The 27,447-nt window shown below is 54.1% G+C and overlaps 1 protein-coding gene across 3 annotated transcripts in view; it reads left to right on the forward strand.

The window, feature by feature from the left end:
• The first annotated feature begins 3,403 nt into the window (after positions 1–3,403).
• The window catches only part of IGSF9B (immunoglobulin superfamily member 9B), a 50,244-nt gene continuing 26,200 nt past the window's right edge, over positions 3,404–27,447 (forward strand). For 2 of the 3 annotated variants that reach the window (XR_014138844.1, XM_081799078.1), the window contains exons 1-10: positions 3,404–3,670; positions 14,728–14,925; positions 16,668–16,814; positions 21,488–21,639; positions 21,912–22,029; positions 23,336–23,477; positions 23,785–23,930; positions 26,484–26,626; positions 26,942–27,082; positions 27,166–27,282. Coding sequence is in view for 2 of the 3 variants with exons in the window: in XM_081799078.1 (XP_081655204.1) it covers positions 3,607–3,670; positions 14,728–14,925; positions 16,668–16,814; positions 21,488–21,639; positions 21,912–22,029; positions 23,336–23,477; positions 23,785–23,930; positions 26,484–26,626; positions 26,942–27,082; positions 27,166–27,282 (1,368 nt within the window). In the remaining variant the exon portion in view is untranslated. The remainder of the gene's footprint in view (positions 3,671–14,727; positions 14,926–16,667; positions 16,815–21,487; positions 21,640–21,911; positions 22,030–23,335; positions 23,478–23,784; positions 23,931–26,483; positions 26,627–26,941; positions 27,083–27,165; positions 27,283–27,447) is intronic. The other variant, XM_006730533.3, reaches the window with a different exon arrangement.

Here is a 27,447-nt window from a genome sequence, read left to right on the forward strand (position 1 = left end):
CATCAACTTGCTAGCCATGTGAGTGAGCCATCTTGAAATATAATCTCCATCTCCTAGTTGGTCAGATACCATATGAAGTAAACAAGAGATGCCCCCACCAAGCTCTGTCCAAATTGCAGATTTTTAGCAAATAAATGACTCTTGTTGTTTTAAGTCTCTACATTTTGGTATGATTTTTTATATGACAAGATAACTGATACAGTTCCTTAATTATATAAACACTAAACATGGTTTCTGGTGCTTATTTTGGGTAAATTATTTTGACTTAGAGCTGCCTCTCTTCCTCACAAGCAGCTGTCCCAACAACTGTTCTAACCTAGATTCTACAGAGATGTCTAGAACTGCTGAAGAAGCTAAGTGGTGACAGATGAGTGGACTACTGTTTTTGAGTCCTACTTGCTCAGTGGATATGAGGAGGGAGTAAGGATGTCCTCTTCTCCTAGGTTTGAAGCTTCTGTCAGCTCCAAGGGCCTATGGAGATGTGCAGGTAGGTGGCCAGATGTGGTTTTTCATGGAGTAACTGATAAGACTAGCATTTTGTATTTCCAAAAAGAAGAAGGGATGCCATCTACTCCCATACCTGATATACATACACTGCGTTTATTAGCGTCATTGATGATTAATCAGGTACACTCCCATGAGAAGCTTCTATTCTTCCCTAATGTCCCTCTTGGACAGCTGGGGTCCATGCTCATCTTGAATATTCCACTGGATGTGTCCATGCCAGGGAGGGTCTTCTATCCTTCCTGGATACAGAAATTAGCCATATGCCATGAGGGGAAGGTTTAATCGGACCTATTCTTCACTGTGACCTGAAACAGTATAGCTCTTTTGAGCTCATGTGAAACCAAACTGAGACATGTCTGATGATGATGATGATGATGCTAACTTTTCCCTTTTGTATCTCAATTTTCTTCCCTTTTCTCTCTGCCTTCACTTTCTTGTTCCACTTCATCTCCAGTAGTCTTATTGAAAAGAAATTTAGTCTTGGGCTGTCTGGGTGGCTCAGTTGGTTGAGCATCTGACTCCTGGTTTCAGCTCAGGTCATGATACCGCGGTTGTGGGAGGGAGTCCCACATCCGCCTCTGCGCTCAGTGTGGAGTCTGCTTCAGATTCTTTCTCCCTCTCCTCTGCCCCTCCCTGTTTGTATTCTCTCTCTCTCTCAAATGAATAAATAAAATCTTTAAAAAATAAAAAAAGAAGAAATGTAGTCTATTTTTTAGATAGTTCCTTTGTACGCCTTCCCAACCCAGCTCATGCTTTTAAGCTCTTTATGTGTTTTTTTTTTTTCCTGCTGCCAACCTGACAGTTTTAATTCCCAAGCAGAAACCACCACACTGAGTAGGACAAAGTAGATGACCAAGCAGATACAATCAAGATGGATGTAGAGAGTGGCTCCATCTTTTTCCTTAACTCTGCAGGTCATTGGAAGGATGTTTCCTTGAACACAGATGCCTTCCTATTCCTCTGCCTTCTTTATGGAACTGGCACCAGCCCTTGGGAATCCAGCATTTCTCTCTACTCCAGTTAGTTGCTTAGAGGTTTTGGAACAGAAAGAATTCTGTTATCACTACTTTTGCAAATGGATCCCCATAAAGCGTTACAGCCCTGAATCCCTGGGAAAGTATGTGTATGTCTGTTTATGCATATGTTGGGGTGAAGTTGTCATTCTTGGGCATGCTAGCTGGAAATTAGCCCATCAATGGGGGCTCAGAGCTTCTAATCCACTTCATATTCCCAAGAAAGGCATTGAAGCAGACAAAGAGAGACAAAGCAAAGGCTCATGGAGAGATGTCCTCAGTGTTATGCTCTTGAGTATGCTTGCATGACTGGAGGGGGTGGGTGGGTAGGATGTTCTGGTTCCCCAGGTTATATGCAGGTGCTAAAACTTTACCAGTGGGTCTGCTACTCTGCTGGGGGTCCCAATTTTCCATCTCCTGGCTGGCTGTGAGCTGAAAAGACTCAGGTTTCAGGGAAGGGTGTTCCTCCAGCAATCAAGGCCAGTTTTGATGCATGTTGTGTGTGGATGTGTTTTCCCAGACGCAGGTCTCCTTCTTGTTCTTTTAGGAGCTTCATGTCCTAGAGCCAGTGCTTTGTGGCCAGTGAGTGCTTTGAGAAGGTGAAATTCCTGAACTCTCCTTTGCTGCCCCTATGTCTTCCTTCCTTGGCTCATAGCCCATCCTAGGGAACTGTGCCACTCTCACATTGCTTTCACTCCTTGAAAGAACAAACATCTTCACTGCAGCCTCAGAATACTGGTGTGAGGTGATTGTTTATAGTAGATGTTTCCATGACACTCGTTTATTTCTTCTGCAGATACAACTGTGTTGGGGGAGGGGATGAGAGGTGAGAGTAGGGAGACTGAGAAATATGGAGACCTTCCAGTTGTCTCATATATTTTCCTCTGTAGGAATAAGTCCACCTGCCCTTTTCCCTGGGTCCCTCCATCTCAAACCCCTAAACTGTTCCACAAATCCATCTTGGCTTTCTGATGCTGAGATGCGGCTAGGTTCCCAGATAGGTGGGAAGGGGAGGAATTTTGTGCATGAAGAGGCAGCCTTTTTTAAGAGAAGGGAAAAAAAAAAACTTTTATTGCTCAAAGTAGAGATTTAGTAATGATGAGCAACGATGACAGGGGGTGGCAGGATGTATGTGTGTACGTGTGTTCTAGAGGAGGGGGGGTCTCTGACACTCCCTCAGCTGAGCCAATGATTCATTCTAAATTGGAGCGACTTTTGGAGGTCATTTTAGTCATCCCCCTGCCTTCAGGCCGGATGGAGTTTGACTTAACAACATCACGTTTGGGTGGAAGGGGGTGCACTGCAGAGGGAAGAATGTCCGTGTGTGGAAAGGAGTGGGGGAGGGTATCGTGTGACCTCTTTGAAAAGATCTCCAGCGAAGGACGTTCCCTAGCTTTCCCAGGCTGCCCGTTCCTGGGTTTCCCCATCATTGAATCAGCATCGTTCTCCAGGGAAGAGCTTTTTGCTGGTTGAAAACCGGATGTTGGGTTTCCTGGGTGGGCGGGGGCGACGTCCCCTCGGACCTGTCTGGGGTAATTGAGATTCCTGGGGTCCCGTTAGCAAGCCCGAGAAGCTACCATTTCCTTCACCAGAAACTTGCCATGCAGTGTGAGCAGAGAACAGAACAGAGCAGAGACGCTACAACGCCTTCTCCCTGGCAATGCGCATGATTCTGCGGCTCTGTGCTCGCCACACTTCAACGCACCTTGAAATGGGCTCGCCTCCTTCGCACCGCGACGGACAGACGTTTGAGCCAATCGGCCCCCAGGTTTGCGAGCAGTGTCCAATGGGCGGGCTGCGGGGGCGGTCCCGGAGGCTCGGCCCGGCTAGGCTTCACCGTGGAGCTGGCTGCGCTCTGCCTGGGCTAGTAGTGCAGGTGCCGCTGCGCCGGGGGCCGGGGAGCCTGCGCGCCGAGCAGAGCGGAGCCGGGGAGGGATGGAGAGCGGGCCGCCAGGGCTGCAGGAGCACCGGCGCGGGGCGTAGGCGGGCGCGAGCGGGCGTGAGCAGGCGCTCGGGCGCGAGAAGTGTTCGGGCGCAGGAGCACTTTGCGATAGGATGAGGCTCTTGGCTGGCGCGCGGTAGTACTATGATTTGGTATGTGGCCACTTTGATAGCAAGTGTGATCAGCACCCGAGGTCTTGCGGCTCAAGGTGAGTTGAAGTGCAGCGCCCCTCCTCTGGCCCTCCCTGGCGCTTTCAGCCCCTTCTTCTCCGCTTCGGGCTCCCCGGCCCGGCCGAGCGCTGCGCCTTTCCGCGGGCGAGGCTCGGGTTCCAGCGAGGCGCGCTCTGGGGCACTGCCGGGAAGGGCTGGGGGCCGCGAGCCGGAGGGGCCGGGCGGGAAGGGGCCCGAGTCCATGGGCAGCTGGGCACTCGGAAAAAGATCTTGGGCTCCGGGTCGACTTCGCCCACCTTCGGCTCCGGGGCTTCATACCAGCGTGCGGAGACAGGTGCTCTTTGCCGGAGCAGCCGCCTCTTCTAGCGTTGGGGAGTCGGCGGCTTTCCTAACTCTGGCTGCCGGGGAGTTTGCGGGTCTTTGGGCAGGCTGCAGCACGCTCTAGCCCCGCGCAGCGCCACCGCTCCGCAGACGAGCCCTTGCAGGGAGGCGCGACCCAGAGCCTTGGGACTCTTGGCATCCACGGCTCGCTAAAGGGACAGGTTTTTCAGCGCCGCGGGCGTCCCCCGCTCCAGCTCACACCCCTTCTGATTACACATCCTGGCAGCTGGGGGTCGGATCCCCCTAGCGGGGCAGGGGGCGCACGGAGCCCGGAGAGAGGAGAAGAGCTGGTTAAGCGCTTGAGTCCCTCCGCCCCCTCCGAGGAGTGTCCGCTTTTGCCTAGCCCTGCCAGATGCCCTCGCCTGTCTTAGCTGCACCTGGGCCTCGACCAGACAAAAGTTCCCTGGGAGCCGGCCGCAGCCTGGCCGACCCCACGCCGCCCTCCCCTGCTGTGAGGCAGAACTGGCTGGGGGTGCGAGCGGCGGGGTGGGGGTCCCCTCTGCTGCATCTCCTAGCGGAGGGAGGTTTTTCTTTTTCTGATTTTACCTGTCTGAGCTGGGGGTAAGACAAGGGGGAAGCCAGCGAGTTGGATGATGCGTGCGTGAGCGCGCGCGCTTTTGCTTTGGAGACGGGCAAAGCGACCTACAAGCCTCTGGGTGGCACCCCAGGCTCTCGGCCCTTGTATGGAAGTAGGAGCCGAGCCTGGAGGGTGCTAGGACTCTGAGCTCACTGTTTTCAGCACGCAGACACGACCCAGCTGCGGGCAAGTTCACAAAGCCGGGAGGAGAGGAGAGCAGGGAGAGAACCGGTCGGTGGGTGGAAGTCAGCAGGGAGGACCCGGCGAAAAGAGAACCCGCTCCCAGCCGCGCTAGGGCAGAGGGGGTCGCAGGAGGCGCCTTTTACAGCCAGGGTCCTCTACTGTCTGGGGCTGTGTAGGGGGAGAGGGGAGTGATTTGAGAAAGTTTCTAGAATGGAATGTCTTCCAAGCTATTTGAGGAAGGGAGTGAGTCTGAAAACGGAACCAGAGGAGGGCGAAGGAAGGGTGATTTTGTTAAATGGTATGTTGACTTGGGTGGTTTAAAAAATCCATTTGTCAGGTGGGAAAACTGAGGCCTGGGAGACTGAGAAACTCTCAGCTTCTGGGTGATGGGTGTGAGGTGGGTTGAGCTGTGTGTGAGAATTTGTCCTTAGCCTCAGCCTCTTCCTTTCCCCTATATTCTTGTAGTCTTCCAATGCCCTGGTCCTCCTCCCCTCCAGTTTTTGGTACGTTCCTGCTATGGGACTGTCGCTGAAAGCACAAAAGGAGCTGCTGGGATCTTTGAATAAAAAAGAGACACTGAAAGAAGGCTCTGAAATAGCCTCCACCCTGAGAAGTCAGGGTGAGGGAAATGGACTTTGTGCAAGTTTAGACACAGAATAAAGGCAAATGGGTTTATATTGCAGCAACACACAGAATGGCCAGACAGAAGGAAGGACTTCCCAACATTGAAGGTTGTTGGGCATGAAGGTTATACCCTCTTTCTGGGTGTGGAGAGGTCCTTCTATCTGGGATGGCTTGACATGCAACTTGAGCCTGCCACCCCTATTGGTCTTGGGGTCCTTTTAGCTTAAAAAGACTATTTGTATGTTAGTTAAGGACCTAGGTATAGAGTCCCATGATCTGGTTTCAAGTCCTGGCTCTGCCACTTGCTGTGACCTTGGACAAATTGCTCAACCTTTTAAATGTCACTTGTCTCAATGGAACATAGGACTAACAGAATGAGCTTGTAGGGTTTTTTGGTGAACTTTAGTGCTGTAAAGAAATGACTCCCTGATATATAGTAAGTGCTCAATAAATGTTAACATTATTATTATTATTATATTCAGTATCTCTGGGGTTCCAGGCCCCTTCTCAATTTCTTTACCTTCGACTGTTCAGGGCATTGGGAGCTGGAAGTGTCTTGAGGGAAGCTCAGAAGGCTGCCTGTGTCAGGAACCAATACCCTTTCATAGGCTGACCTTGTCTGGGGAGAACCTCTTGTTCCTCTGAATCCCAGGGAGGTGTGCAGAGGGTGTGCAGACCTCAGGACTGCTTGGAAAGATCTGCAGAACTGGGAGTTCTGTCAGTGGCCAGAGGCTTGTGGGAAGGATGCAGGGAACCCAGGAGGCAAGCAGGTCATAGCATCACAGCCTCTGGAGGGAGCGTGAGGGGACCTGTGTGGCAGGTCTTTGCTCACATGGGAAATACTGGCCACTGTTCAAATGCTGGCTCTGTGTGAGAGCTCAGCTGTTCTCTGACTGGCAGAGGCGACTTCTGGGGAGATGCCTGCGAGGTAGGGACTGGGTTTGGCTGAAGCAGGGGTTGCTGTAGCAGAGGGGTAGAAGGGAATGGGCCCCTTAGGCAGTGTCAGGTTGGGACAGAGTTAGGGATGGGCTCCCCTTTTGACTCTGATCATGTGTGTCTGGATGGTGATTAAGGTCAGCAGAGAGGTTGGGGAAGGTACAGAGAAGATAGGTATCTGGAGTCTGGGAGATGGTGATTGGAGACTCAGCATCCCAGACTGAGCAAGCTTGGGGGAGGACCCCGGGCCATGCCTGGATGACTCTGGACCTGCCATAGAGGAGAAGTCCGGGCCTTTATTCCCAAGGCTGCCTCCTCCTGTCCACCACAGATTCTGTGGTTGGATTAGCCCTGACTACAGTGTCCCCAAACCAAGAGGGGTTTTGACTCAGATCCTGCTGGTAGAGTGCCCTCTACTCTCTGCCTGGCCTTGACTCTCCTTTCTTCCCTTTGCCGATGAAGATGGGAGGGAGGAGGTGTAGACCAGGAGGCTGCTAACAAGACCCCATGGGCAGTCCATCAGCAAAGAAGGACTCTGCTCAGCAAAAGGCCAAGTGGTATGTGTGTGCGTGTGCGCCTGTGTGTGTGTGTCCCCAGCACACACGCCAGAGGCAGGGGTGTGTCTGGCAGCATGTATTCTAGGAGAAGCTGAGGACAGGATGTATCAGAAGGGGCATGGCAGAGGGGCAGTGGGAAGAATCAGCTTTCAGCTCCTGGCCTGAGGCCCAACATGCACCAGACTTGGAGTAGGCAGGTCCCAGAACCGGTGGTTTCATGTTTGTGGCTCTGAGACAGAAAGATAGGATCTGGTTACCCAAGGAGCGGAGGCTGCCTAGCTGGGGAGATGCTGAAACTCAGCATCTCTCTGCTCCTCCCTCTTTCCTGGCTCCTGGCACAGCTCTCCTGATGCCTGCATTTTCTCTCCCCTCTGCCTACCCCAGCCAGGGTGGCCTGGCCTGCTGCTCTGTCTTCTCCCCTGGCCCTGTCTTTTTCAGGCCTGCTGGCTGCTTGCTTCTCTCTCCCAGCCTTCCTGTGTGCTGAGGGTGGGTGGCGGGGGTGCTGGTGTGAGGGTGAGGAGATAAAGGGGGCTAGACCTGAGATTTAATGCACTTCTCTTCCTCTTGAAAGTCTCCTCCCTCCCCAGACACATCCTGTGACCTTCTCAGGCTGGGACCCAGGGTCTCGGGGGGGCAGTTTTCTTCTGTCTGCTGCCTAGGATGGGTTACGCAGCTTGTGTGAAGAGTGGCTCTGAATCATGAAAAAAGCTGTAACTGGTGTGAGCTGTCTGTGGATGTGTGCCACATCCCTGTATAAGTGTGCATGTTTGTGTGTATACATGCCTGTGCTTATATGTGTGTGCATGCATGTGTGTGCACATACCCGTATGTGTGTGCTCGCGCACTTGTGTGTTTGCATGCACGTGTATAGAATGCAGCAGGACAGGGGGACAGTTAGGCTCCAGGCATGACGTGGGGAGTGAGACTAAGAGCAGATACCTTACTTTCCTCATCCCCTGCTCTGCACCAGAGTCTAGGAAGCCCAGAAGTTTTCGAAGTTGGAGGCTCAGCCCCAGGGCTGGATTGAAAGATGCCGGAGGTCCCTGAGAGGAAGCCTAGATGGAGGGAGGGACAAAGCCAGGCAGAGCTCCAGGGGACACAGAAAATGGGCCTGTCTTGCTACAGTGGGCTCTGGTATCAGTTTCCTGTTAACACAGTGCTCTCTAGAGTAGAGAAGGGGCTGGGTCCCGGGGAGATGGGAGAGGGAGCTGGAGCTGCAGAGGCAGCTGGTAGCCTGGCCCCCTCAGGAGCACTGCCCACGGGTGCCAGCTCGGTCTGCCCGAGGCAGCTGACCTATTTTTCTTAGGAATCTTCCTGCTTTTCTGTTCTCTCTTGCGTGAATAAGCAGGAGACTGGTGAGCAGAGACAGGGCCTCCGTAAGGGTTTTGGAGAACAATTCCACGTGAGCCAAAGCTTTGAGGGAGGTGCCAGCCAGCCTCACGGTCCTTCTGAGAAGAGAGGGGACCGGGACAGTCCCCTCAGCCTGTCATCGTATCCCCAGTGCCCTTACTTCCCTCCTGGTCACGGTCACCCACCGAGAAGGTCTGTGGCAGATAGCTTGCACCCAGGCTCGCCTTCACAAATTATACGAGGTGAGCCACTGTCCTCATTTTCTGGCTTCAGAGTAGGGAATGCTGGTGCTTCACTGTGAGTAAATATGGGGCTTCGATTTCCTACTTCCTTATCTTGTCTTAGCCGAGGAGAGGAGGGTGGCTTGGTGCAGGCAGAGCCCACGGTGCCCTCACCTGGCTGGGCCTGCCTGCCTGCCGGCTCTGGAGGATCCGCGTGCAATTGGCCATGCGTGAGTGTGCAGGGTGCAGGCCTCCACCATGTGGCGGGGCTGTGGGGGTGGGGTGTAGCTTTGCCTTTCTGCTGAGGAGCCATTAAAGGAGCAGAGCGGAGCTTGAATTACTGACTGCTTCCTGTCAGTGGCTCGTGGGGAAAAGGCTCTTGGAAATACAATCTAGCTGAGAGCAAATTAAGGTTGCTAATAACATCGCTGCCTCGGGGGCCGCTGAGGGGAGCCCAGCCAAGAGGGTTAGGAAGGAGAGGCACCCACAGGAGGAAGGAGGCCTGCAGTTCCTGCCCCTCCCCCCCAGTGCCTTGCTGTTTGGAAGATGGAAGCTTTCCTGGCTAGGGCCTGTCTGGGCTCACCTGACCTCTGACTTTCCACCCTGAGAGGTTTGATGGGGAATGGGGGCCGGAAGGGCTGTGAGGACACTGATGGGGAGACCATGGAAGGTGGGGACTTTTCTGTGAGCCTGCCTAGGCTGGGTGTGGGGGCCCTTGCTGAAGGCAGAATGATGGCCAGATGACCGATAGCCCACCTGCCTTCAGGAAAGAACAAGGACATGACCAGATGCTTTGGTCCTGTGTCCATCTCACACTTGTAGAGTGTTCTTTGCTTGGGGCAGTAGGGAGTCTGTCCTCTGCCTTCCTCAGGCCATCCCTCTGGGTGTGTACTGCTGTGGGAGGCTCCCTGGGAGCCCGAGTCCCCGGCTTCCTGGAATCTCCTGGAGCCTCCTGGCTTGTTGGGGAGGAGTGATCGGGGGACTATTGGGGGCTGTGCCTTTTTTGGACTCAGCAGGGATTATTTTTAGGCTAGCAGATGGAGGTGGCGGTGGCTGTCGCTGGTATTATTAGACAACAGGCCTGTGGTTTGGGAGTCTGGTGCCCAGAGGAGGAGGGGGCGGGGGACAAGGAGGAGGAGGAGGAGGGAGAACAAGAACAGGAGGCTCCAGTAAGGACTTGTACTCATGAATGATGGAGGCTGGTGCTCACCCCGTGGTCTTTCCTTACCTCAGCCACTACCAGACCTACCCAGAAGCTGCAGAATGATGCTGAACCCAGAGTCAGTCACAGACCACCAGCTGCATCCCGCCGCAGGCCCACCATGTCTTCCTTCTCTGTGGAGGCCTGAACAGAGCATGCAATGGGGAGGGACTGCCCTCTGACTCAGGGAGGAAAGGGCAGGGTGCTGAGTCTGGGGTGCCGAACAGGAGGGGTCTTCGTGCCTGGGCCTGTGGTCTGGCAGGATGCTGTCCGTGAGTGTGGGCAAAGATGAGACATGGCAGCTGGAGCCTGACTGCCCCACCTGTCCCTGAGTCACTGCTGAGCCAGGTCGCCTCCCAGTTTGCTCATTTGTGAAAATGAGCCGGTAGTACTTCCGTCAGATGGGCACTGTGAGCATTACAGGAAATTTGTGTTACATGCCCGCCCAGCCCAGAGCCTGCTATGTGGTAGGTACTCAGAGGAAGTTACGTTGCCTGACAGCCAAAGTGCCCCCTGCTCTGGCTCTTAGACCTTCTCAGGCATTTAGAGTGTCTCTCATTCTCAGGGACCCTCCCTCCTCCAGCCCTGCCCTGCTGGAAGAGCCCCCGGCTGTGAGTGTCAGGCACAGGGTTTGTGCCAGGGCCTGGCTCCTCATGGTTCTATGCCCACAAGGGATCCAGTGGCAGTCTGGACTTGGCTGCCCACTGGGCACCACCTGGCATAGAGAGCAGGGGATTTGTACTCTGTGGGCTTCCCAAAAGGTCAGCCAGACAGCAGGGGCTACCTCGTCCTCTGTCCTTCTTTGCTCTCCTGCTTTCTCTTCCCTATCCCAATAAAACAACTCCAGAGTGGGCTGGGCAGAGCCCCAAAATGCAGATTCACTCTGCTCAGGGGACTGCTGTTTCCTGCCTCCTCTAAAACGGGTATGTGGAATCCAGGGCACCTCAGGCCTCCTACCACCCTCACCCCTGCAGATGCTAGTTTCCCCTTTGAGGTTGGAGCCTCATCTCTTGGGGCTGCTGTAGGCTTGTTTGGTGGGGAAGGGGCCTGGGGGTGTCACCCCCTCTTGCAGCCCCTCCTCACCCAGGTCACTATCCGTGCTTCCCTTCCCCTCCCTCCCTGCCCTGTTTTCCCTCACTCTCCCTCCCTCCTTTTTGCTCCCTTCAGAACCAGTGGGCAGTTGCCCCAGTCAGCCCTGCTGGGGAGAAGCCCACTCGCTCCCCGAAGGAATCGCTTCCATTCTGTCCCCCTCCTGGTTCTAGGGTCCTTTGAAGGCCTGTGTCTCTGTGTCCCCTGTGCCCCAGAGTTCTCTCTCCTACCCTGGACTGGGCTCTGCCTGTGTCTGGTGCGCACTGTGCCCGTCCCTGCCTCTCTCTCCTTCCTGGTTTCTTAAGTTTCTTTCACTCTTTGATTTGGGTTTGGTGTCCTCTTGGGTTAGAGTTTATCTCTCTCTCCTCCATCAAGCCCCTCTTCCCTTTTTACTGCCAGCTTGTTTACTTTTTCTTTCTTGCTTCGAGCTTTTCTGGGCAAAGTGTTTCATTAGACATGCTTTGGCTCAGAAAGGATCAGGCTTAGGAAGAAGTGAGTATAGGTGTCGAGTGAGAGTGCTGTGTGTGTGTGTGTGTTGAGGAGTTGAGGAAGCTGATAAATATTTTAGGGTTCAGGGATGCCTGGATGGCTCAGTCCGTTAAGCATCTGCCTTCGGCTCAGGTCATGATCCCAGGGTCCTGGGATCCTGGGGTCCTGGGGTCGATCATCGAGGGCTCTCTGCTCAGCGGGGAGCCTGCTTCCCCCCTCCCTCTGCTGCTCCTCTTGCTTGTGCTCTCACTCTTGCTCTTTCTCTCTCTCTCAATAAATAAATAAAATCTTAAAAAAATATTTTAGGGTTCAGAAAACCAGGAGGGTTGGACCGAGTGCAGAGGCGGGGGCAGGGGCTCCCACCCCTCTGCTTTCTTCTTGGGAAACACCATCTCTTTTTGCCTTGCTTAGAATCCTTGGGATGCTTCTCTCACTGAGTCCCCTCTCCCGCTGCTTGTCCTTGGTCGAAAGGGTCCTTATGCTGAGAGGAGGGGTGGGGCCTAACTGGCTGGGGTTGGGGGGGGCTGGCCTTGGGTTGCTTGCTCAGTCCTGAGCCCAGGGGCCGGCTAGGGGGTGGGGCTGGGAACCTGGAGCCAGCGCCAGTGCCGGGGGAGGTGTGAAAGAGACTGCCTCATTGCCATGTGGTGAGAATGAGGCAGCCCTGAGCAGCGGGCACTGTGGGGACCCATTTCAGAGCCGACCCACCCCCTGGCATTGCCCCCCAGAGCCCTCAACCCTGGTAGGGGGGGAGCTACAGAGCCGAGCTTCACTGCCAAAGGTGGGCAATCGCCTGCTCAGCAGTGCTGGCCATTTCCTCAGACCCTCTTCCTCTTGCCTTAGGCTTTAGGGTAAAGCCCTGGGAAGGAGCCCCCTTCTGTGGACAGCCTCTGTCCCCCACACCTGGTAACCAGGCCCTGGAATAACTCCTTCCTCTTCCCCTAGGCTCCTGTATTTCTCTTTTCACCTCCCGGAAAGTCTGTGCAATGCACACTCACATATACACGCACACAGTCACATACACACATATACACACTCACACAGGCACACACACATTCCCCCATGAACACACACCCATGTCCTTCTGCTAAGAGCTACACATATGCACACATGCACATACACTCATACACCCTCATACATCCTTTTGCCATGAGCTGCTCTCATGCACACAGACTCTCACATGCATACACACGTTGCTCCCCCTGCTCACTCGTGGTGCCCGCTGTTTGCCCATTCCTTCTGGGTCCAGGATCAGCCTTTGTGCTCCTGGAGGCTGGGAGGCAGGCTCTTTGCCTATCTAGGTGCCCCTGGGGTTGTGGGGGAGGGGCCTGCTGCAGCTAAGCCCTCTCCTTGCTTTCCCTGAGGGGTTGGAATTCAAACCTAGCCTGAAGCAAGGTTGGGGGTGGGGGGATTGGGAAACCTGCTGGGGCCTCAGGCAGGTGAGTGCAACACTCTGCTCTGCTCCAAAAATACTCTGTGATCTTAGCTCTTTCTCTAGAAAACAGTGATGTCACCAGTAGCCAATCAGCTTCTAGAAGAGCTTGCCTCCTCCTCCTTCCGCAACTTAGGAGAGGGAGAGGGGGATGGGGAGGGAGAGAAGGAGAGACACAGAGATGAGCAGACAACGTGTAGGCAGACATGGAGAGAGATGCAAACACAGAAACGTAAGCACACAGAGGTCCCTCCACACAGAAAAGCAGGGAGAACCTCTTCCTTGTGTATAGGCGAAAGGAAATCCACACATATCCCCCAATACACACACAAAGACATACATACTGATAGAGACATGAAACTGAGAAAGACAAGTAGAAGCATTCACATAGAGTGGGAGCTAAAGAGGAAAAGACAGAGACACAGAGACTTGAAGAGAGACAGAGCGGCACAGAGAGACATGGAGAAGGAGTAGGAGAGGGAGACTTCTGTCTCAGAGCTAGAGAGACAGAGGAAGAGTCAGAGAGACCGACATAAGAGTCTAGAGACCTCTAGAAGGAGCCAGAGATGCAGAGACATGAAGGAAAGACAGAGACGAGAGAAGGAGACAGGCAGGAGCACACAGGGGTCAAAGATGCAGTAAGAGTCAGATGCAGAGGTACCATGACAGATAGGCAGACAGACAGATGTACAGAGGGACAGATGGACAGACGGACGCCGTTCTTCTGGGCATCCTTTCTGTGGTGGGAGGGCCCATCAGCTCTTGGCTTTGTGCCTCTCACAGAGCAGCTGCTGTCCTTGGTGCTGCCTGGAGGGGCCCAGCCGGGACTGCGAAAGGAGGCGAGTTTGGATGGGGCGAGCTGTGGTCTAGTCCGGAGTCCTGTTGGGTAGTGTGAGGGAAGGCAGGAGGGAGAGGCTTCTCCAGGCTGTCCCTTTCACTGGGAAACAAGCTGGACAAGGTGACTTTGTGGGCACGGAGTCGTCGTGTGGGAGGGAGCAGTTTCAGGCTGAAGGTGGGGGCAGCATGCCTCCTGTAGGGGCTTGGGAGCAGGTTGCCAGGCGAGAGAAGCAGTGCCTGAGTTAACCTGTCCTCTGTGTCCTCCAGCTTGGGGGTGGGGGTGGGTCTCTCTCCACTTTGCCTTCCCAGTGCCAAGAGGATGTGTGCACCCTATCCAGATGTGTGTTTTATCATCTGCCAAAGTTGGGGTGATTTCCCCAGTCCCAGGGGTCCGACTCTGTCCCCAGCATCCTGCTTTCCTAATGGTGATGTCTGGGGCTTGGAAATTGGAGGGCTGGAGACCCCTCCTGCTCCCCTCTCTGCAGCAGGCGCAGTGGGCAAGGGAGGAGGGGCCTGGAGAGGCCGGTCAGGCCTGTGGGGTTTTCCCTCTAGTGTTGCCATGAGCAGCCTCTGCTCAGCTTGTTAGGGATTCCCCTGCTCCTGTATGGAGTACTCTTGTTTTGTGCTGTGAACATCAGGCTGAGCTAGGGGTGGGGCGTAGGAGGAGGCTGTCTCTGCGGCTCCTACCAGGCTCTGGTGGGAAGCATCCTGCACAGGAAGAGATTCCATATTTATACTCTCAGCTACAGCAGGCCCCTGTAGCCCAGGCTGCAGGTCTCCACAGTGAGGCTGAGGCCCCTCTACTTTCTCAGTAGCCAGACCCCTTGTAACTGTTTGGGGCGATACAGTGGGGGAGGACATGATCATGGCTGTGCTTTTTGGATTGGGGAGGGAAGGTTTGGCTTGCAGGACTGGAAAGAACTGCTTCCCTCTCTTCTTCCCCGCTTCTTCCCCGTCTCAGGTTCATGGATACCTGGGACCCCCAGGGCCGTGGGAGGTATGAACAGGGAGGGGGAGAAGGGGGTTCAGGGTGCATTGGGGACCCTCTGGGGAGTGACTGAGCTTTTCAGGAGGAGGGCTGGGGTGGGCAGCTGGCCTTGGGGAGGGGGTGGGGGATGGAGGTTCTTGGACATGGATGGGCAGGGGGCTGCCTCTTGGGCTGCAAGGGCAAGATCTCCTTGTCACCCCCCTTTGTGCATCCCAACTTTGCTGACCCACTAGCTGCCCACGGCCTGAGAGAGGAGCCCGAGTTTGTGACCGCAAGAGCCGGTGAGGCTGTGGTCCTGCGATGCGACGTGATTCATCCGGTGACGGGACAGCCCCCGCCCTATGTCGTGGAGTGGTTCAAGTTTGGGGTACCCATCCCTATCTTCATCAAGTTTGGCTACTATCCACCCCATGTGGACCCTGAGTATGCAGGTAAGGTCTGGGCTGCAGGGGGCTCCCCCCACCCCACCCTGCCATTTCCTCTCCTGGTTTTGGCATGGCTGGCCTTTTCCTCTCTCAGTGGTCATGGTCACTGTTCCTCCAGCCTTTCTCTCTATTGCTGCTTATCTTTTTCTGACTGGTCTGTTATCTGTTCTCCATAGTCTCTGCCTCTTTCCTCCCATCCTTTGGACTTTGGTAGGTTTTAATTAAGTGGTGGGGAGGAGAGGGACGAGGTGGCGCCGACACAGAGCATCACGGCACAGCTGGGGATGTGCAGGGGCAGAGGCGGAGTAAGGACAAGGAAGCCTAGAGAGCCCACTGTGCAGGACAGCAGGGCTGCACTGGAGGGCAGCTCTGTGCAGGAAGAAGCTGAGTCAGAGCCCTGCTGCCCTTGGCCCGGCGTGTGCTCGTGGCCGCTGTGGAGTCGGCTCTGTCTGCCTTGGCCCACTCCTTCCCTCTGGCTCTGAAGTTGGGGCCTCATCCCATCCCTGAGCGGAGGCAGACGTCTGGGGCTAGTTCATGCCATGGCGGTGGGCACCTGCTTTCTGCCTCCTCTGCCACTCCGGCCTCCCTTCCCCGGGCCCCCGGGTGTCTTGCTTTGCAGTTGCTCCTGCCAGCAGGGGCCTCGCTATGTGTCACTGCCATGCCTACCCGCCAGCTGGCCAGGGAGGAGAGCGTGGGGCGTGCATCAGGGTGCATATGTGAATGGGAGTGTGAGTGTGTGTGTGTGCATGAGTGCATGTGTGTGCTGGGGTTTTAAAGGAAGACAGGAAGCTGGCAGACCTTGCTTTTATCTTTACTTCTGACTCCTGAGGTCTGAATTGCATTTCTCCCAGAAAGCTTCCATTTCTCTCTCTCTCCCTCTTGGGCCTATCTCTCACTCTCTTTTTGGCCGTGGTTGGTTTTGACATTCTGGTTTTTAGGCAGATTGTCAGTGTTGAGACAAGGATGAAAACAGACACTGGAGAAGCGGTGGGCTGAGGTGGTGGGTGAGGGAAGGGTGGGCCCTGAGGGCTGCTCCTCATCCTGGACTCCCATTCCGCTTGCCTCCTGCTGCATCTCTTACCTTCTCATTTCCATGAGTGAGACAAAGATGGCCTCCTAAAGGGGAAGAGGATGGGGTTAAGGAGGGTAGCTGGGGGGCCTCTGCTCTGCTTGCCAGCCCTATCCTCATTCTTGGCTTACAGGACCTGGTGTCTCCCACCACTCTGGTCCCTGCCTGCCCTCCCTCTGCTTTACCATAGGGAAGCCAGGCAGAGAGGTGCTGGGGGTGGGGACCCAGGTGGGAGAGGGATGTCACTCAGCCTGAACTGAGGTTCAGGGGCCTGCCCTAGAGTCCCCTACCTCACCTTCTTCTGTTTGCACCTTTTCCCCTCCCTTGCTTCCTCCCACTCTCTTTATTCAACTCTGCATCCCCCGTGCCCTTCCTTTGTCCCAAGAGACCTGCAAAAGGACAGGAGTATTCCGAGGGACTGCAGCTCTTCCCAGTGCCAAACCCAGAATTACAGTTGCAGCTGGGTGGGGCCAACTGAGGCTGGGAGAATGTCTCTGTGACCAGGCTGCGTGCCTTTCCCTTTGCCACCTGCTGCCTGGGGTTGGTGCCAAATGTAATTTTGAGGCCCTGACATGGGAAATGGTCGGAATGTTACAATGGGTCCTCTGCCTTTGGCAGTCGTGTGTTGCTAGCCTCGCCCTGATGGCCTCCTGGGCTTTTGTCCACTCTCTTCCTGCAGGCCGGGCAAGTCTTCATGATAAAGCATCCCTGCGGCTGGAGCAGGTTCGCTCTGAGGATCAGGGCTGGTATGAGTGCAAAGTGCTCATGCTGGACCAGCAGTATGACACCTTTCACAACGGCAGCTGGGTCCATCTTACCATCAACGGTGCGTATGGGCCTCATTCCTGGGGATGGGTGGGTGGGGGGTGACCTGGAAGTCTACACTCTGAGGACCTGCTTTAGGGGAAGCCTCTTTCCTGACTGTACCCTATCCGTGCGCTAAATCTCTGCTGCAAGGACGAGTCAGCAGGGCTGGGCCCCATTGAGTTAGCAGCTCCCACCTCCTGCTTGCCCTCAGCTGTCTCCCTAGAGCCTCTGGGGTCAGTGGAAGTGCATGGGAGAAGCAGCACGAGGTGGGGTTTGCTGTGGGTGTTGGCGTCAGAGTTCCTTAGAGGGTGGTCGGAATCTGGTTCTTGAAACCAGAGGGTTAAGGCTTTGTGGAAGCCAAATTTGTAACTGCTGACACCATTTCTCAGCCTTGGGAAGACGCTGCTAGCCCAGGAAATGCCTTCCTACACTAGTGGGATTCCTGGAGTCCCACCATGACAGTTTTCCTTTTTAGGTTAATATTTTGGTTCCTTGTTAAATATGTTCATTTGAGTGACATGCAGTGAGGGTCTGTTGTGTGCTTTGCCTGCACCAGGTGATAGGAAAACAGTGGTGATGAAGTCCAGACACTGTCCCTGCTTGTACTGGGTTTACTGTCCAAGGAAATGTAAGAATCCTGTGAAGAGTAACCATTTTAATGGCTGTCAGGTGTTTATAGCTCTCATGAAGTGAATTGTGCTGTGTGTTGATGCTTTTCAAGTGTTTGCAGAGGCCACATGTGAGCTGTCCCAGTTCCCAGTGCTGGTGTAGGCTGGGGGCCTGGGTCTGAGGCTGTGACCACACCAGGCACTGGACCTTCTGTGTGTCCGCAGATGGAGAGTCTCTCTTGTGTCCCTGGGAGTCCTTACTTGGGAGGAGATACTCTGGAGGAGCCAGGAGAAGCTGGAACCGTGGAGAAAAATCTGGAGAAGTGGCATATATGCTTTGGATGTGCCACACACAGCTTGGGTCCTTATGGTTTTGATGTCTGTGACTATAGATGCTGTGGGTGGGAGAGAGAAATTGATGTTCCTGGCTTGGAAGCTTCTGATGGTATTGATCTGCTCTGAAGGATGGCTCTGTCTGCCATGCCTTGTGGGGTTGGGTCATTCCTCCCACTGGGGTCAGGCCTTGCTCTGTGGCTTGAGACCTCTCCAGGGTCCTGAAAGAACAGGCTATTTTAGCCAGGGCACTGATCTCTTAGCCATTGTGGTCCTAGAACAGTGTTGGTCCACATTGCCCAACCCATTCGATGCAGTTGGCTCCTGTCAGTCAGCCCCAAGAGACTGATTGGAGGCTTATTTTAAGTCTTGGGTGGGCTGTCCCCACCACACAGCAAGCTTTTGAGTCACCTCCTTTTGATGACAGCTGTTGTGTGTGCCCAGAACGAAAACTCGTCTTAATATTAGCCCAAGCAAAACATAATTAGGAAGGTAAATCGGCTGCTAAAAGCTTCACTGACTGAACACTGAGCCAAGAGTCCCCATGTTGCTTTCTGTGTCTCCTTTGCCCTTCCAAAGCCGGGCTGAAATCTCCACCCACTTTTCTTTCATGTCATCCTGGCAGTGTCCATTTGGCTACCTGAGACATCGGGTGCTCAGTAGGCGCTCACATGACAGGAAAGTAGAATTTAGTTAAGAATTGTGTGTACTGTTACGTCCCTGTGTGCATGAGTGGGAGTTGATTCTTTGAGAATTCCTAATTGCTCAGAGTGGAATGAGCGTGGGACAAGACCTGAGAAGGTTTGGTTTATTTCACGAACCCACTGCATTCATTTCATGAATCCGATAGCTGTAGGATCCCGGGTAAGTCTCTGAGCATCAACTTCCAGTGCCTGTTTGCAGAGGTGTTGTGAGGATCAGATGAAATGCTGTGTGAGAAAGCGTCTTGCATAGTGTCTGGAACGTTAATTACATGTGGGTCAGCTGCTGGCCATCCTCTTTCTCAAGAGAGAAGAAAGATGGAATCAGATGAGCGTGTAGTGGGAGGGAGGCAGTGACACAGGAAGGTCCTCAGACTGGAAGATGCAGAGGACCGTGGTAGTTTGAAAGTCCTTGTCAATTCACAACACATCTCGAATCCTGGCTTTTAGTATTTACATGAGTAACCTGTATACCCTGGGCCTGGAGATCAGGCTGGAGTGCTCCTTGTAAATCTTGTAAGTAAAGGGAAGTAACACACACACACACACACACACACACATTTTGAATGTTTTCTCTGTGGCAGGCTCTGGGGACATAGCAGTGGACCCAACCCAGACCTAGCTCTTAAGGACACTTCCAGAGGCAGTAAGCCCAGGGACAATTGCAGTATGGGCTTTGGGAGAACAAAGGAGGGAGAGCTTCTCTGAGGGAGTGACTCCTGTGCAGAGACCTGACTAGGGAGTTAGCCAGGTGCAGGGGTGGGAGGTGCGGAAGGGTATTCCAGGCAGAGGGAACAGCATGCCTGGAAGCCTAGAGGAAGGAGAGTCAGTGCGTTCAGGGAGGGTGGGCAGGTTGCTCATAGGGAGGTGTTGGGCAGGAAAAGCTAAGAATTGCTTCCCTCTCTGCCCCAGGCTTCAGAACCAGAGTTTACCATAGAATACTTTGCCCTTACCAAGGAGCCTTCCTCCCAAATGGGGAAAAAAGAACAGATACCTTTCAAGGTGAGAGAGCTCTCTCCCTTTATTCCCCCCCTCCCTTCATCCCGAGTTCTGAGGTTCCTTCCAGCATAAATATTTCCATTATGGAAGGAAAGAGTCTAGAGAGAGTGCCAACATTCCATTGGTTCCAAACTAGAATGTTTAGTGTCAGGCATTTTCTGACAGATTTCACCTTTGGAAAATGAAAGGCCAGTGAAAAATTAGAATTACAAATGGTCTCATTCTCCTGCTGTGTTTTCCTGAGACCAGTTGGGTGGAAACAAACCCAATTATTCCTTTATCACATATAAAAGACCCAAAAAATCCAAGCCAAGTCTTGCTTTAGGTTAGTGAATTACTTGGAGGAGAGGCCAGCCTATTTCTAACCTGCACTATTAATTATAGGGCACTTGTAAAAAAGAATTAAGCCTGGAAATGTAGCTGGCAAGCTAACACCTAATTCTGTAAATAATCGAAAGGCAAACCATTATTTTCCTGAAAACTAGAGATTGTTCAAAGTACTTTCCTGATTAGCACCTAAATAATAAAGTAATTATGTAATTAGTAATTAATTTGTCACTTCAGGACGTAATTTAATTTATTATCTTTTCTTTTAAGCTTGACACCAGAGGTAATAGAGGCTGAGGTTGTATTAGCTGCATTTCAAGGGGCAGGTTTGGCAAGATGGGCTCTGTTGGAGATGAACACACATTCCATTTCAGAAGTTGGGATTTCAGAATCCCTGTGTAAGGATTTGGGATGGTTTTTGCCATCACTTTTATTGCATTAGATGTTGGATGAGGATTGACATGCTTGAAGGTGTCCATTGTGTGTGTTTCGTGTGTGATGAAGTATGCTTCTTAATTCACTCGATATTCACCCTCCCAGTGCCCCCTGTGTGCCCACGCTGGGCTAAGGGCTTTGGAAATGATTGAGGAAAGTGGTCTTGTCACGATCTTGCTCCTAGGAGGTTTTGTGTGTTTGAATTTGTGTTGGTCTGTTGGTATGTGTATGTGTGTATACTAAATGCGTTTGTCCATTCAACAGATGTTTGTTGTGTGCTCTGTTACATGCCAGGAACTGTGCAAAAAGCTGGGCATGCAGTGGGATTTGCAGAAAAGACCTTTGTTCTCAGGGAGAGTCAGTGATTGTTGCTTTAAAGAAAATAAAGTGGTCCAAGGGGTTAGAGAATGCTGGAAGTGTTATCTTAGATGGGTTGACCACTTAAGGCAGAGATGGCATTTTAGCAAAGGTTTGCATGAACCAAGGGAGTGAGGTCTGGGTACAGAGAAGACAGCATATGCAAAGGCCCTGGAGTTGGGCGTTCTTGGCACATTCGAGGAAGACAAAGACGGCCAGGATGGCTAGAGTACAGTGAAGGGGGTATGTGGTAGCAGACGAGGTTGGCAGAATGAGGGGCAGGCAGGACCAAATCTCAAAGCATTCTGACTGGTTCTCAGGGCAGCGCTGTCTGGAGAGGTGACACCCATCTCAGAGCTTCTCATGGATGCCTCAGAGGTTTCTGGGGAGATGATTATGATAAGAGTAATGGCAAAATAACCAACATTTCACACATATTTATCTTACAAGATCCCTTTCACAAACTTTATCTCACTTACTCCTCACCTCAATCCTGGAGGGGGCCAGATTTAGGTAAAGCCCAGAGAGGCTGAGTGAGAGACTGGGAGATGACGGAGCAGATTGGAGCTGGGGGCAAGTGTGTGCATGCTGTGAGAGAGCTTGCTTGTTTATTGCTCTGTCCTCAGTGCTGAGCATAGTGGCCTCCTTATAGATGCTCAGCAAACGTTTGTTTATTGGGAATTAGCCGAGTATGGTGGGAGAAGTGGAGAATTTGCACCCAGCCAGACTGACTTTGAATTTCAGGTCTCTCCTGCCCCTGTACGACTCATGGGCAGAGGATTTTACCTGTCTGCCCCTTCCTTCGTTTATCCGAGCACCGCGCAGAGGGTTATGTATGAACACAGCGGGCGTGGTGCCTGGTGCGGGTGGGTGCTGCATGCAGGGCAGCAGACTGGCTAACCCCCCCACCCCCGCCCCGGGTCTCTCTGCAGCTCCTCCCACCTTTACAGAAACACCCCCCCAGTACATCGAGGCCAAGGAGGGTGGCAGTGTTACCATGACCTGCACAGCTTTTGGGAACCCCAAGCCCATTGTCACCTGGCTCAAGGAGGGGACACTCCTAGGTGCTAGTGGGAAATACCAGGTAAGTGTGATTCTCCATTGGAACTGCTGCACTTCTTCCTCCTTGCTCCCCTTCCTTTGCCTCCTCCCTCTCCTTGGTGGCCTCCCACTTCATGTGACTGGTAACACTCTGCTCAGCATGCAGCCTGGCTGGTGTCTGGTTGGAGGGAGATGAAACATGAAGTGCCTGGCTCCATATTCCCCTAGTGTATGAGCCCCAAGTCCCTCTCCACCTGGGGGTGGCGTTGGTGGGGCCCCCGGTGGGTGCTGAGCTCCGTCTCTCCTTGGCCCCAGGTGAGTGATGGCAGCCTGACGGTGACATCGGTCAGTAGGGAGGACAGAGGCGCCTACACCTGTCGTGCATACAGCATCCAGGGAGAGGCTGTCCATACCACTCACCTGCTTGTCCAAGGTAAGAGCAGTTCCTCTCCTTTTCATGCCCTGGACCTTTTGCAGGGACTTCCAGCCCATCTGAGCTGCAGAGGGGTTTGCCTGAGGCACAGTTGGCACAGCTGGGGTGGCTGGAGAAATGGGCAGCCCATGAGGAGTGGGGTCGGGCTCCTCCCGAGTATTGTGTAGCTCACAGCCAGAGCTCCCATGGTGGCCTGCTGTGGCCATCACGTGGGATGGCGGGAGGCACCATGTTGAGTGGGTTTTGGGTTTCTCTCTCTGTCCAAATAGTGTTCTGCCATGCCTCCATCTTCCCCAGGGGAGGGGACCTCTCTCAGGTTCCCACCCCATTAGTGATGGCGTCAGGAATTCAGTCCAAACCTCAGACATTTAAACAACACTGAGGGCATTTGGCAGAGCTGGGGTCTGCCTGGTCAGCACTGGGAAATGCCAGTCCGCCCTGCCTGGGACCCCAGAGTGCTCCAGAGGGGGCAGCATCTGGGTATCGGGGTCTCTTTGTGCTGAGCCCAGCCACCTTCTTTGCCTGCCCCCCACTACCGGAGGAACAGCGAGGGCTAGGGGTGGCTGTCTGGGCTGCCAGGGCTGCTGAGACACATGTTCTTTCTGCCTCCTTCTGACTTGGAGTGTTGAGTGGCGGCGGGGGCCAGAGATCCCTCTGCAGCTTGGAGAAGAGCTGCCCTCTCAGCAGAGAGCTGTCTGGAAAGCCAGCGCCAGGGAGGGTTGGGATTTCACGCCCTGGTGACTCTGCCTGCCCTCTGCCTCCTTGCCCCCAATCAGCCCTCTGGACCTCTGGCTGATAAGCAGCACAAGCCCCTTAACTCCTTCAGAGGCCAGATTATTCCTTGCTCTGGATTGAAGAGAGTGGCCTTTGTCCCTCCTGCATGCCCCCTGCTTAGATGGGCAGGAAGGGGTGTGTGTGTGTGTGGGGGCATCAGAGGGCTGGTTTGGGGAGCCAGGATTTATAGAGGCCATGTGTGCATGGAGGTGGGGTGCGGGTATACACCAAGAAGGGTGTCTGCAGCGGGCTCCAGGGGCTGGGGCACACTGTGGCCACATCCCAGGACCTTTTGCATCTCTGGGACCTGTAAGGAGAGTAAGAAGCTGAGCACTGGCAGCAGCTAGAAGCGTCTCTGTGACAGGTGCCCAGGGTATGCTGCTCCCTCGTGGGCCAGTGCTGCCCCCCAGCTCCCTCCCAGAGTTCTGGGCACCCCTTCCCGAGGTGTCTCAGACCTTCCTGGGAGGCCCCCCCAGCTGTCGCTCTCCCCTTCCGCACCAGGTAAGGTCATGTTTATTTTCTCTTTCCCCAGGGCCTCCTTTCATAGTTTCCCCTCCTGAGAACATCACTGTCAACATATCCCAGGATGCTCTGCTCACCTGCCGGGCAGAGGCGTATCCCGGCAACCTCACCTACACCTGGTATTGGCAGGATGAGAACGTCTACTTCCAGAAGTGAGCATGCTGTCCTGCCCTCTCAGGGGGGTCTCCAGCCACCAGGCCTCCCAGGGGCAAGGCTTTGAGCAGGGGCTGCCACAGGCCGCCCTTGGCCTCTGGGAACTTGCAAGAGGGGTGGTCTAGCCTGTCCCCTGTGCAAGGCCAGGGTCTGCACGGTGCAGCCAGGAAGGTGAGGAAGTCCGGCTCTCCTTGCCTCATTCGCAGGGTGAGGGGACTCCTTGCTGCCTTGCTCTGCTGTCTCATGGAAGACCCTCTTCCCTACGTGCCAACTCCCGCCCCTCCTTGTCTCCTTGTGTGTTTGCAGCGACCTGAAGTTGAGAGTGCGGATCTTGATTGATGGGACCCTGATCATCTTCCGGGTGAAGCCTGAGGATGCGGGGAAGTACACCTGCGTCCCGAGCAACAGCCTGGGGCGCTCCCCCTCTGCCTCAGCGTACTTAACTGTGCAGTGTGAGTAGGGGCGAGGGAGAGCCACACATGGTGGGGGTTCCAGAAGATGCAGGCCTTGTTAGCCGGACCGGAGGTTGGAGGACAGCAAGAGACCGAGGGTCATTTGAGGGAATGTGGGCAGAGGAATGACAGGAAGCAGGGACAGCCCAACAGGAGGCCAAGACCTGGACTGGCCAGTCGAAGTGAAGCTAGCACTTGCTGGGCGTCTCCTATGGGCCAAGCATCGCTCCATGTGTTAGCTGATTCATTCCGTCAGCCAAGCTTAGATTGGATTCAAGGATCGGCAGACCTTCTGAGCAGTTGTCCTTGCAGTGAATGCTAGCCAGCACCTCTCTCTGGACCATGAACAAGATGCTCTCTGGTGCTTTATTTCCCTCAGGTATACGAGGGAAGGCAGGTGAAACTGATGCAGGGTTGGATTTCCTGCCAGCTCTATGCCTTCCCCCACTGTGGACGGTTGTGTGGGGTGAGGGGGACAGAGCCCTCTTCTGGGGTGACTTGATCTAGTTCTGCCAACACCTGGCTTCCTCCTGGCTTTCTCCTTGCTCTTCTCGGGCTGCCAGAGATCCAAATGGATGAGCTGCTCCTCATGGCAGAACAGCCGAGGGCTTTTGTGCAAGCACAATAACTCAGTTTGCTAATCTTGAATCCGTCAGCATAGTCAATGCTTTCCCACCCCCTGGCAAGCTGATCATTGTGAGAAAGAGAGAGAAGGATGAGTAATGAGGATTAATTTCTTCCTTTTGATTTGTGGATGGCCCTGTCACTCAGACAACAAAGGTGCTGCTTTGTTGCCGTAGGTGACAGGCTCTCCATCACTTGAGGGCTGGTGTGGGAGAGCCTTCTGAGAACAAGCAGAAGAACAGTCGGTGACCCCGGGAGGTGGGGCTGGTCTCTGAAGCCACTCTGCAGAGCTGGGTGTTTGCACTTGTCTCCTGTTGAATGGGCCTCGGGGTGTCAGAGCCAGGCTGGACCTTTGAGCCCTGCTCAGCTGCTAACCTCACATTCTCATCGTTTTCTTCTTGATGCAGTGACTTTGCCAGCAGGGACAAAGGTGACACTTAACCATTTCCACTGTCATCAACTTTAAAGGGCTTTCAGCACGCTACATTAGGAGTCCCGAGTTTTTAAGGGCTCTGAGGCCCAAGAAAAGCGATGTGATGTGACCCAGGACATCAGGCCTGTCCCACCCAGACCTGCAGTAGGAAAAAGCCAGCCAAGAAGCTATTTGCACATGACTTAGCTTGTGCCCCAACCTGTGCTGGATGTGAAGGGGCCGGGGGAAGGGAAAAGTCCACTTGGAGTAGCATCTTGTCTGGCTAGGTCACTTGGGCAAAAAGGAGGCAGTGGCAGAGGGAGAGAGCCAACAGGGGTGGTCTTCAGAAGGATGATGAATCTAACCAGGAGTAAGCCCCCCATCCATGAAGCTGTGGGCCATTTTTCTGCTGAGAGGGGTGTGTGGTTTCCCCGTCTCTCCCCAGTGCCATCACCCACTCCCGCTTGTCCTTTTTTACCTCCTTCTTGCCTTCAAAGAGAATCCGGGGGGTGAGATTTCCAGGTGGGTGAGACAAGGATTTTTATTTCTGCTAAAAAGCAGTGTTCAGAGTATTTCCCATTCATAAACCCTTTGAAAATCTTGGAGGAAAAAAAAAAAAAACTCTACATACAAAAGTAGGAAGCTATGTCTAAATATATAACTCGGCCTGGTATTTATGTAATGCTGTTCTCTGAAGAGCTCCAAATGCTTAAAAGATACCAGCTCATTCATCCTCACTGCCTCACTGGAAGTTCTGGATCTTTCTCCTTGGTAGCCCTCAGGGGAAATTGGGGGAATCTAAAGTTGATGAGTCACCCACATCACAGGATGTGCCGCTCTTGGTGTTCTCCTGAGAACCTTTCATCCGTTCTGTGGCCAAGGTTCATTCTGCATTCCAACTGCACAGAGGGGAAGCTGAGGCTCGGGGTGCCTCGGCAACTAGCACAGTAGAGAGGAGAGAAAAGAACCACCGGTGGTCATGCCTCTGAACACCTTATGCATAGAACTGACGTTCTTCTTCTGGCTTAGGATGTGGACCGAGAGCTGCTTGGTGTCCGAGAGAGATTTGGGATAAGGAGCAATTGGTGGAGGGTGTGGTCAAACGTTGACTTCGAGTTTGGAGTCCGGGGGCTGGAGATATGCACGTCGAGAGTCCTTGTTCTGCAGTTCAGTCCATGCGTGGAAGCATTTGAGGAGTGTTATGGGTCGGAGCAGGCTAGAACATGCCTTAGTTCTGGACAGGCAAAAGCCACCTGCAGCCTGCACTGCATTGGGGTGGCCTGGTGTGGCCTCTGGGCTTTGTCCGTCTTGCTCCTTGTGGTGGTCCCGGCACCTGGCACTGTTGTGAGCACTGAGGACACATGGGTGGGTGGGTGTGAAAGGCAGTTCCTCGGAGATGGGGTATCTGTATGAGACCCCGGGGGTGTGTGAGGAGTCTTGGCCCCCTGCCCAGATTTCTCACTCCTTGACTTCCCTCATGCCTTTCTTCTCTCTCACCCCACACGACCCCTCTGCAGACCCAGCCCGTGTCCTCAACATGCCCCCTGTCATCTACGTGCCCGTGGGAATTCACGGCTATATCCGATGCCCTGTGGATGCAGAGCCACCGGCCACCGTGGTCAAATGGAACAAGGATGGCCGCCCCCTGCAGGTCGAGAAGGTGCTAGAGAGATGCATGTGGGGGTCACAGTGAGACACTCTCCTGCCACTGAGGTACTGCCTCTGAGGGTCTGGTTCCCTGCCAGGACTCCTCCACTCCCCATCAGAAAACTCTAGGAACACAGAACTGCTTCCTGTGGGGGTCTGCCGTCTGGTAGAGCTTGCACTATTCTCCCAGGGCACTTAGACAGCCCCTGCCCCAGGCTAGCTGGGGCTCTGCCCGGGCCTGCCAGCTCAGGGCTGGCCTGGCAGGGGCCGGGACCGAGCTTCTGCCCCCTGACCACTGCTCCCTGCTCTGCTCTCTGTGCTCTGGCAGAACCTGGGTTGGACCCTGATGGAGGATGGCTCCATTCGGATTGAGGAGGCCACAGAGGAGGCTCTTGGCACTTACACCTGTGTGCCTTACAACACCTTGGGGACCATGGGCCAGTCTGCTCCCGCACGGCTTGTCCTGAAGGTGAGGCCTGGGGCTGAGAGTGGCCCCCGTGGGAGTGGGTACCTGAAACGCTCGACGTCATGGCCTTGCTGTGCTCTCCCTAGGACCCCCCGTATTTTACGGTGCTACCAGGCTGGGAATATAGGCAGGAGGCTGGCCGGGAGCTGCTCATTCCCTGCGCTGCTGCAGGGGACCCTTTCCCTGTCATCACGTGGAAAAAGGTACCTCTGGGTTCTGGAGCTCCTGGGAAGTGTGGCGGATGGGCAAGACCTAACAGGGCCAGGTGCTGAGTAGCGGGGCTGACTTCTAGAGTGATGGGTCCTCTGGAGGAGGGGCGGCGGGGGTGCAGGCCGAGTGTGCGGGTTCTGCTCTCTTCCTGTTCTCGG

The sequence above is a fragment of the Leptonychotes weddellii genome, chromosome 11, assembly GCF_054177405.1.
Source record: "Leptonychotes weddellii isolate Sample4059 chromosome 11, ASM5417740v2, whole genome shotgun sequence".
Classification (NCBI taxonomy): Eukaryota; Metazoa; Chordata; class Mammalia; order Carnivora; family Phocidae; genus Leptonychotes; species Leptonychotes weddellii.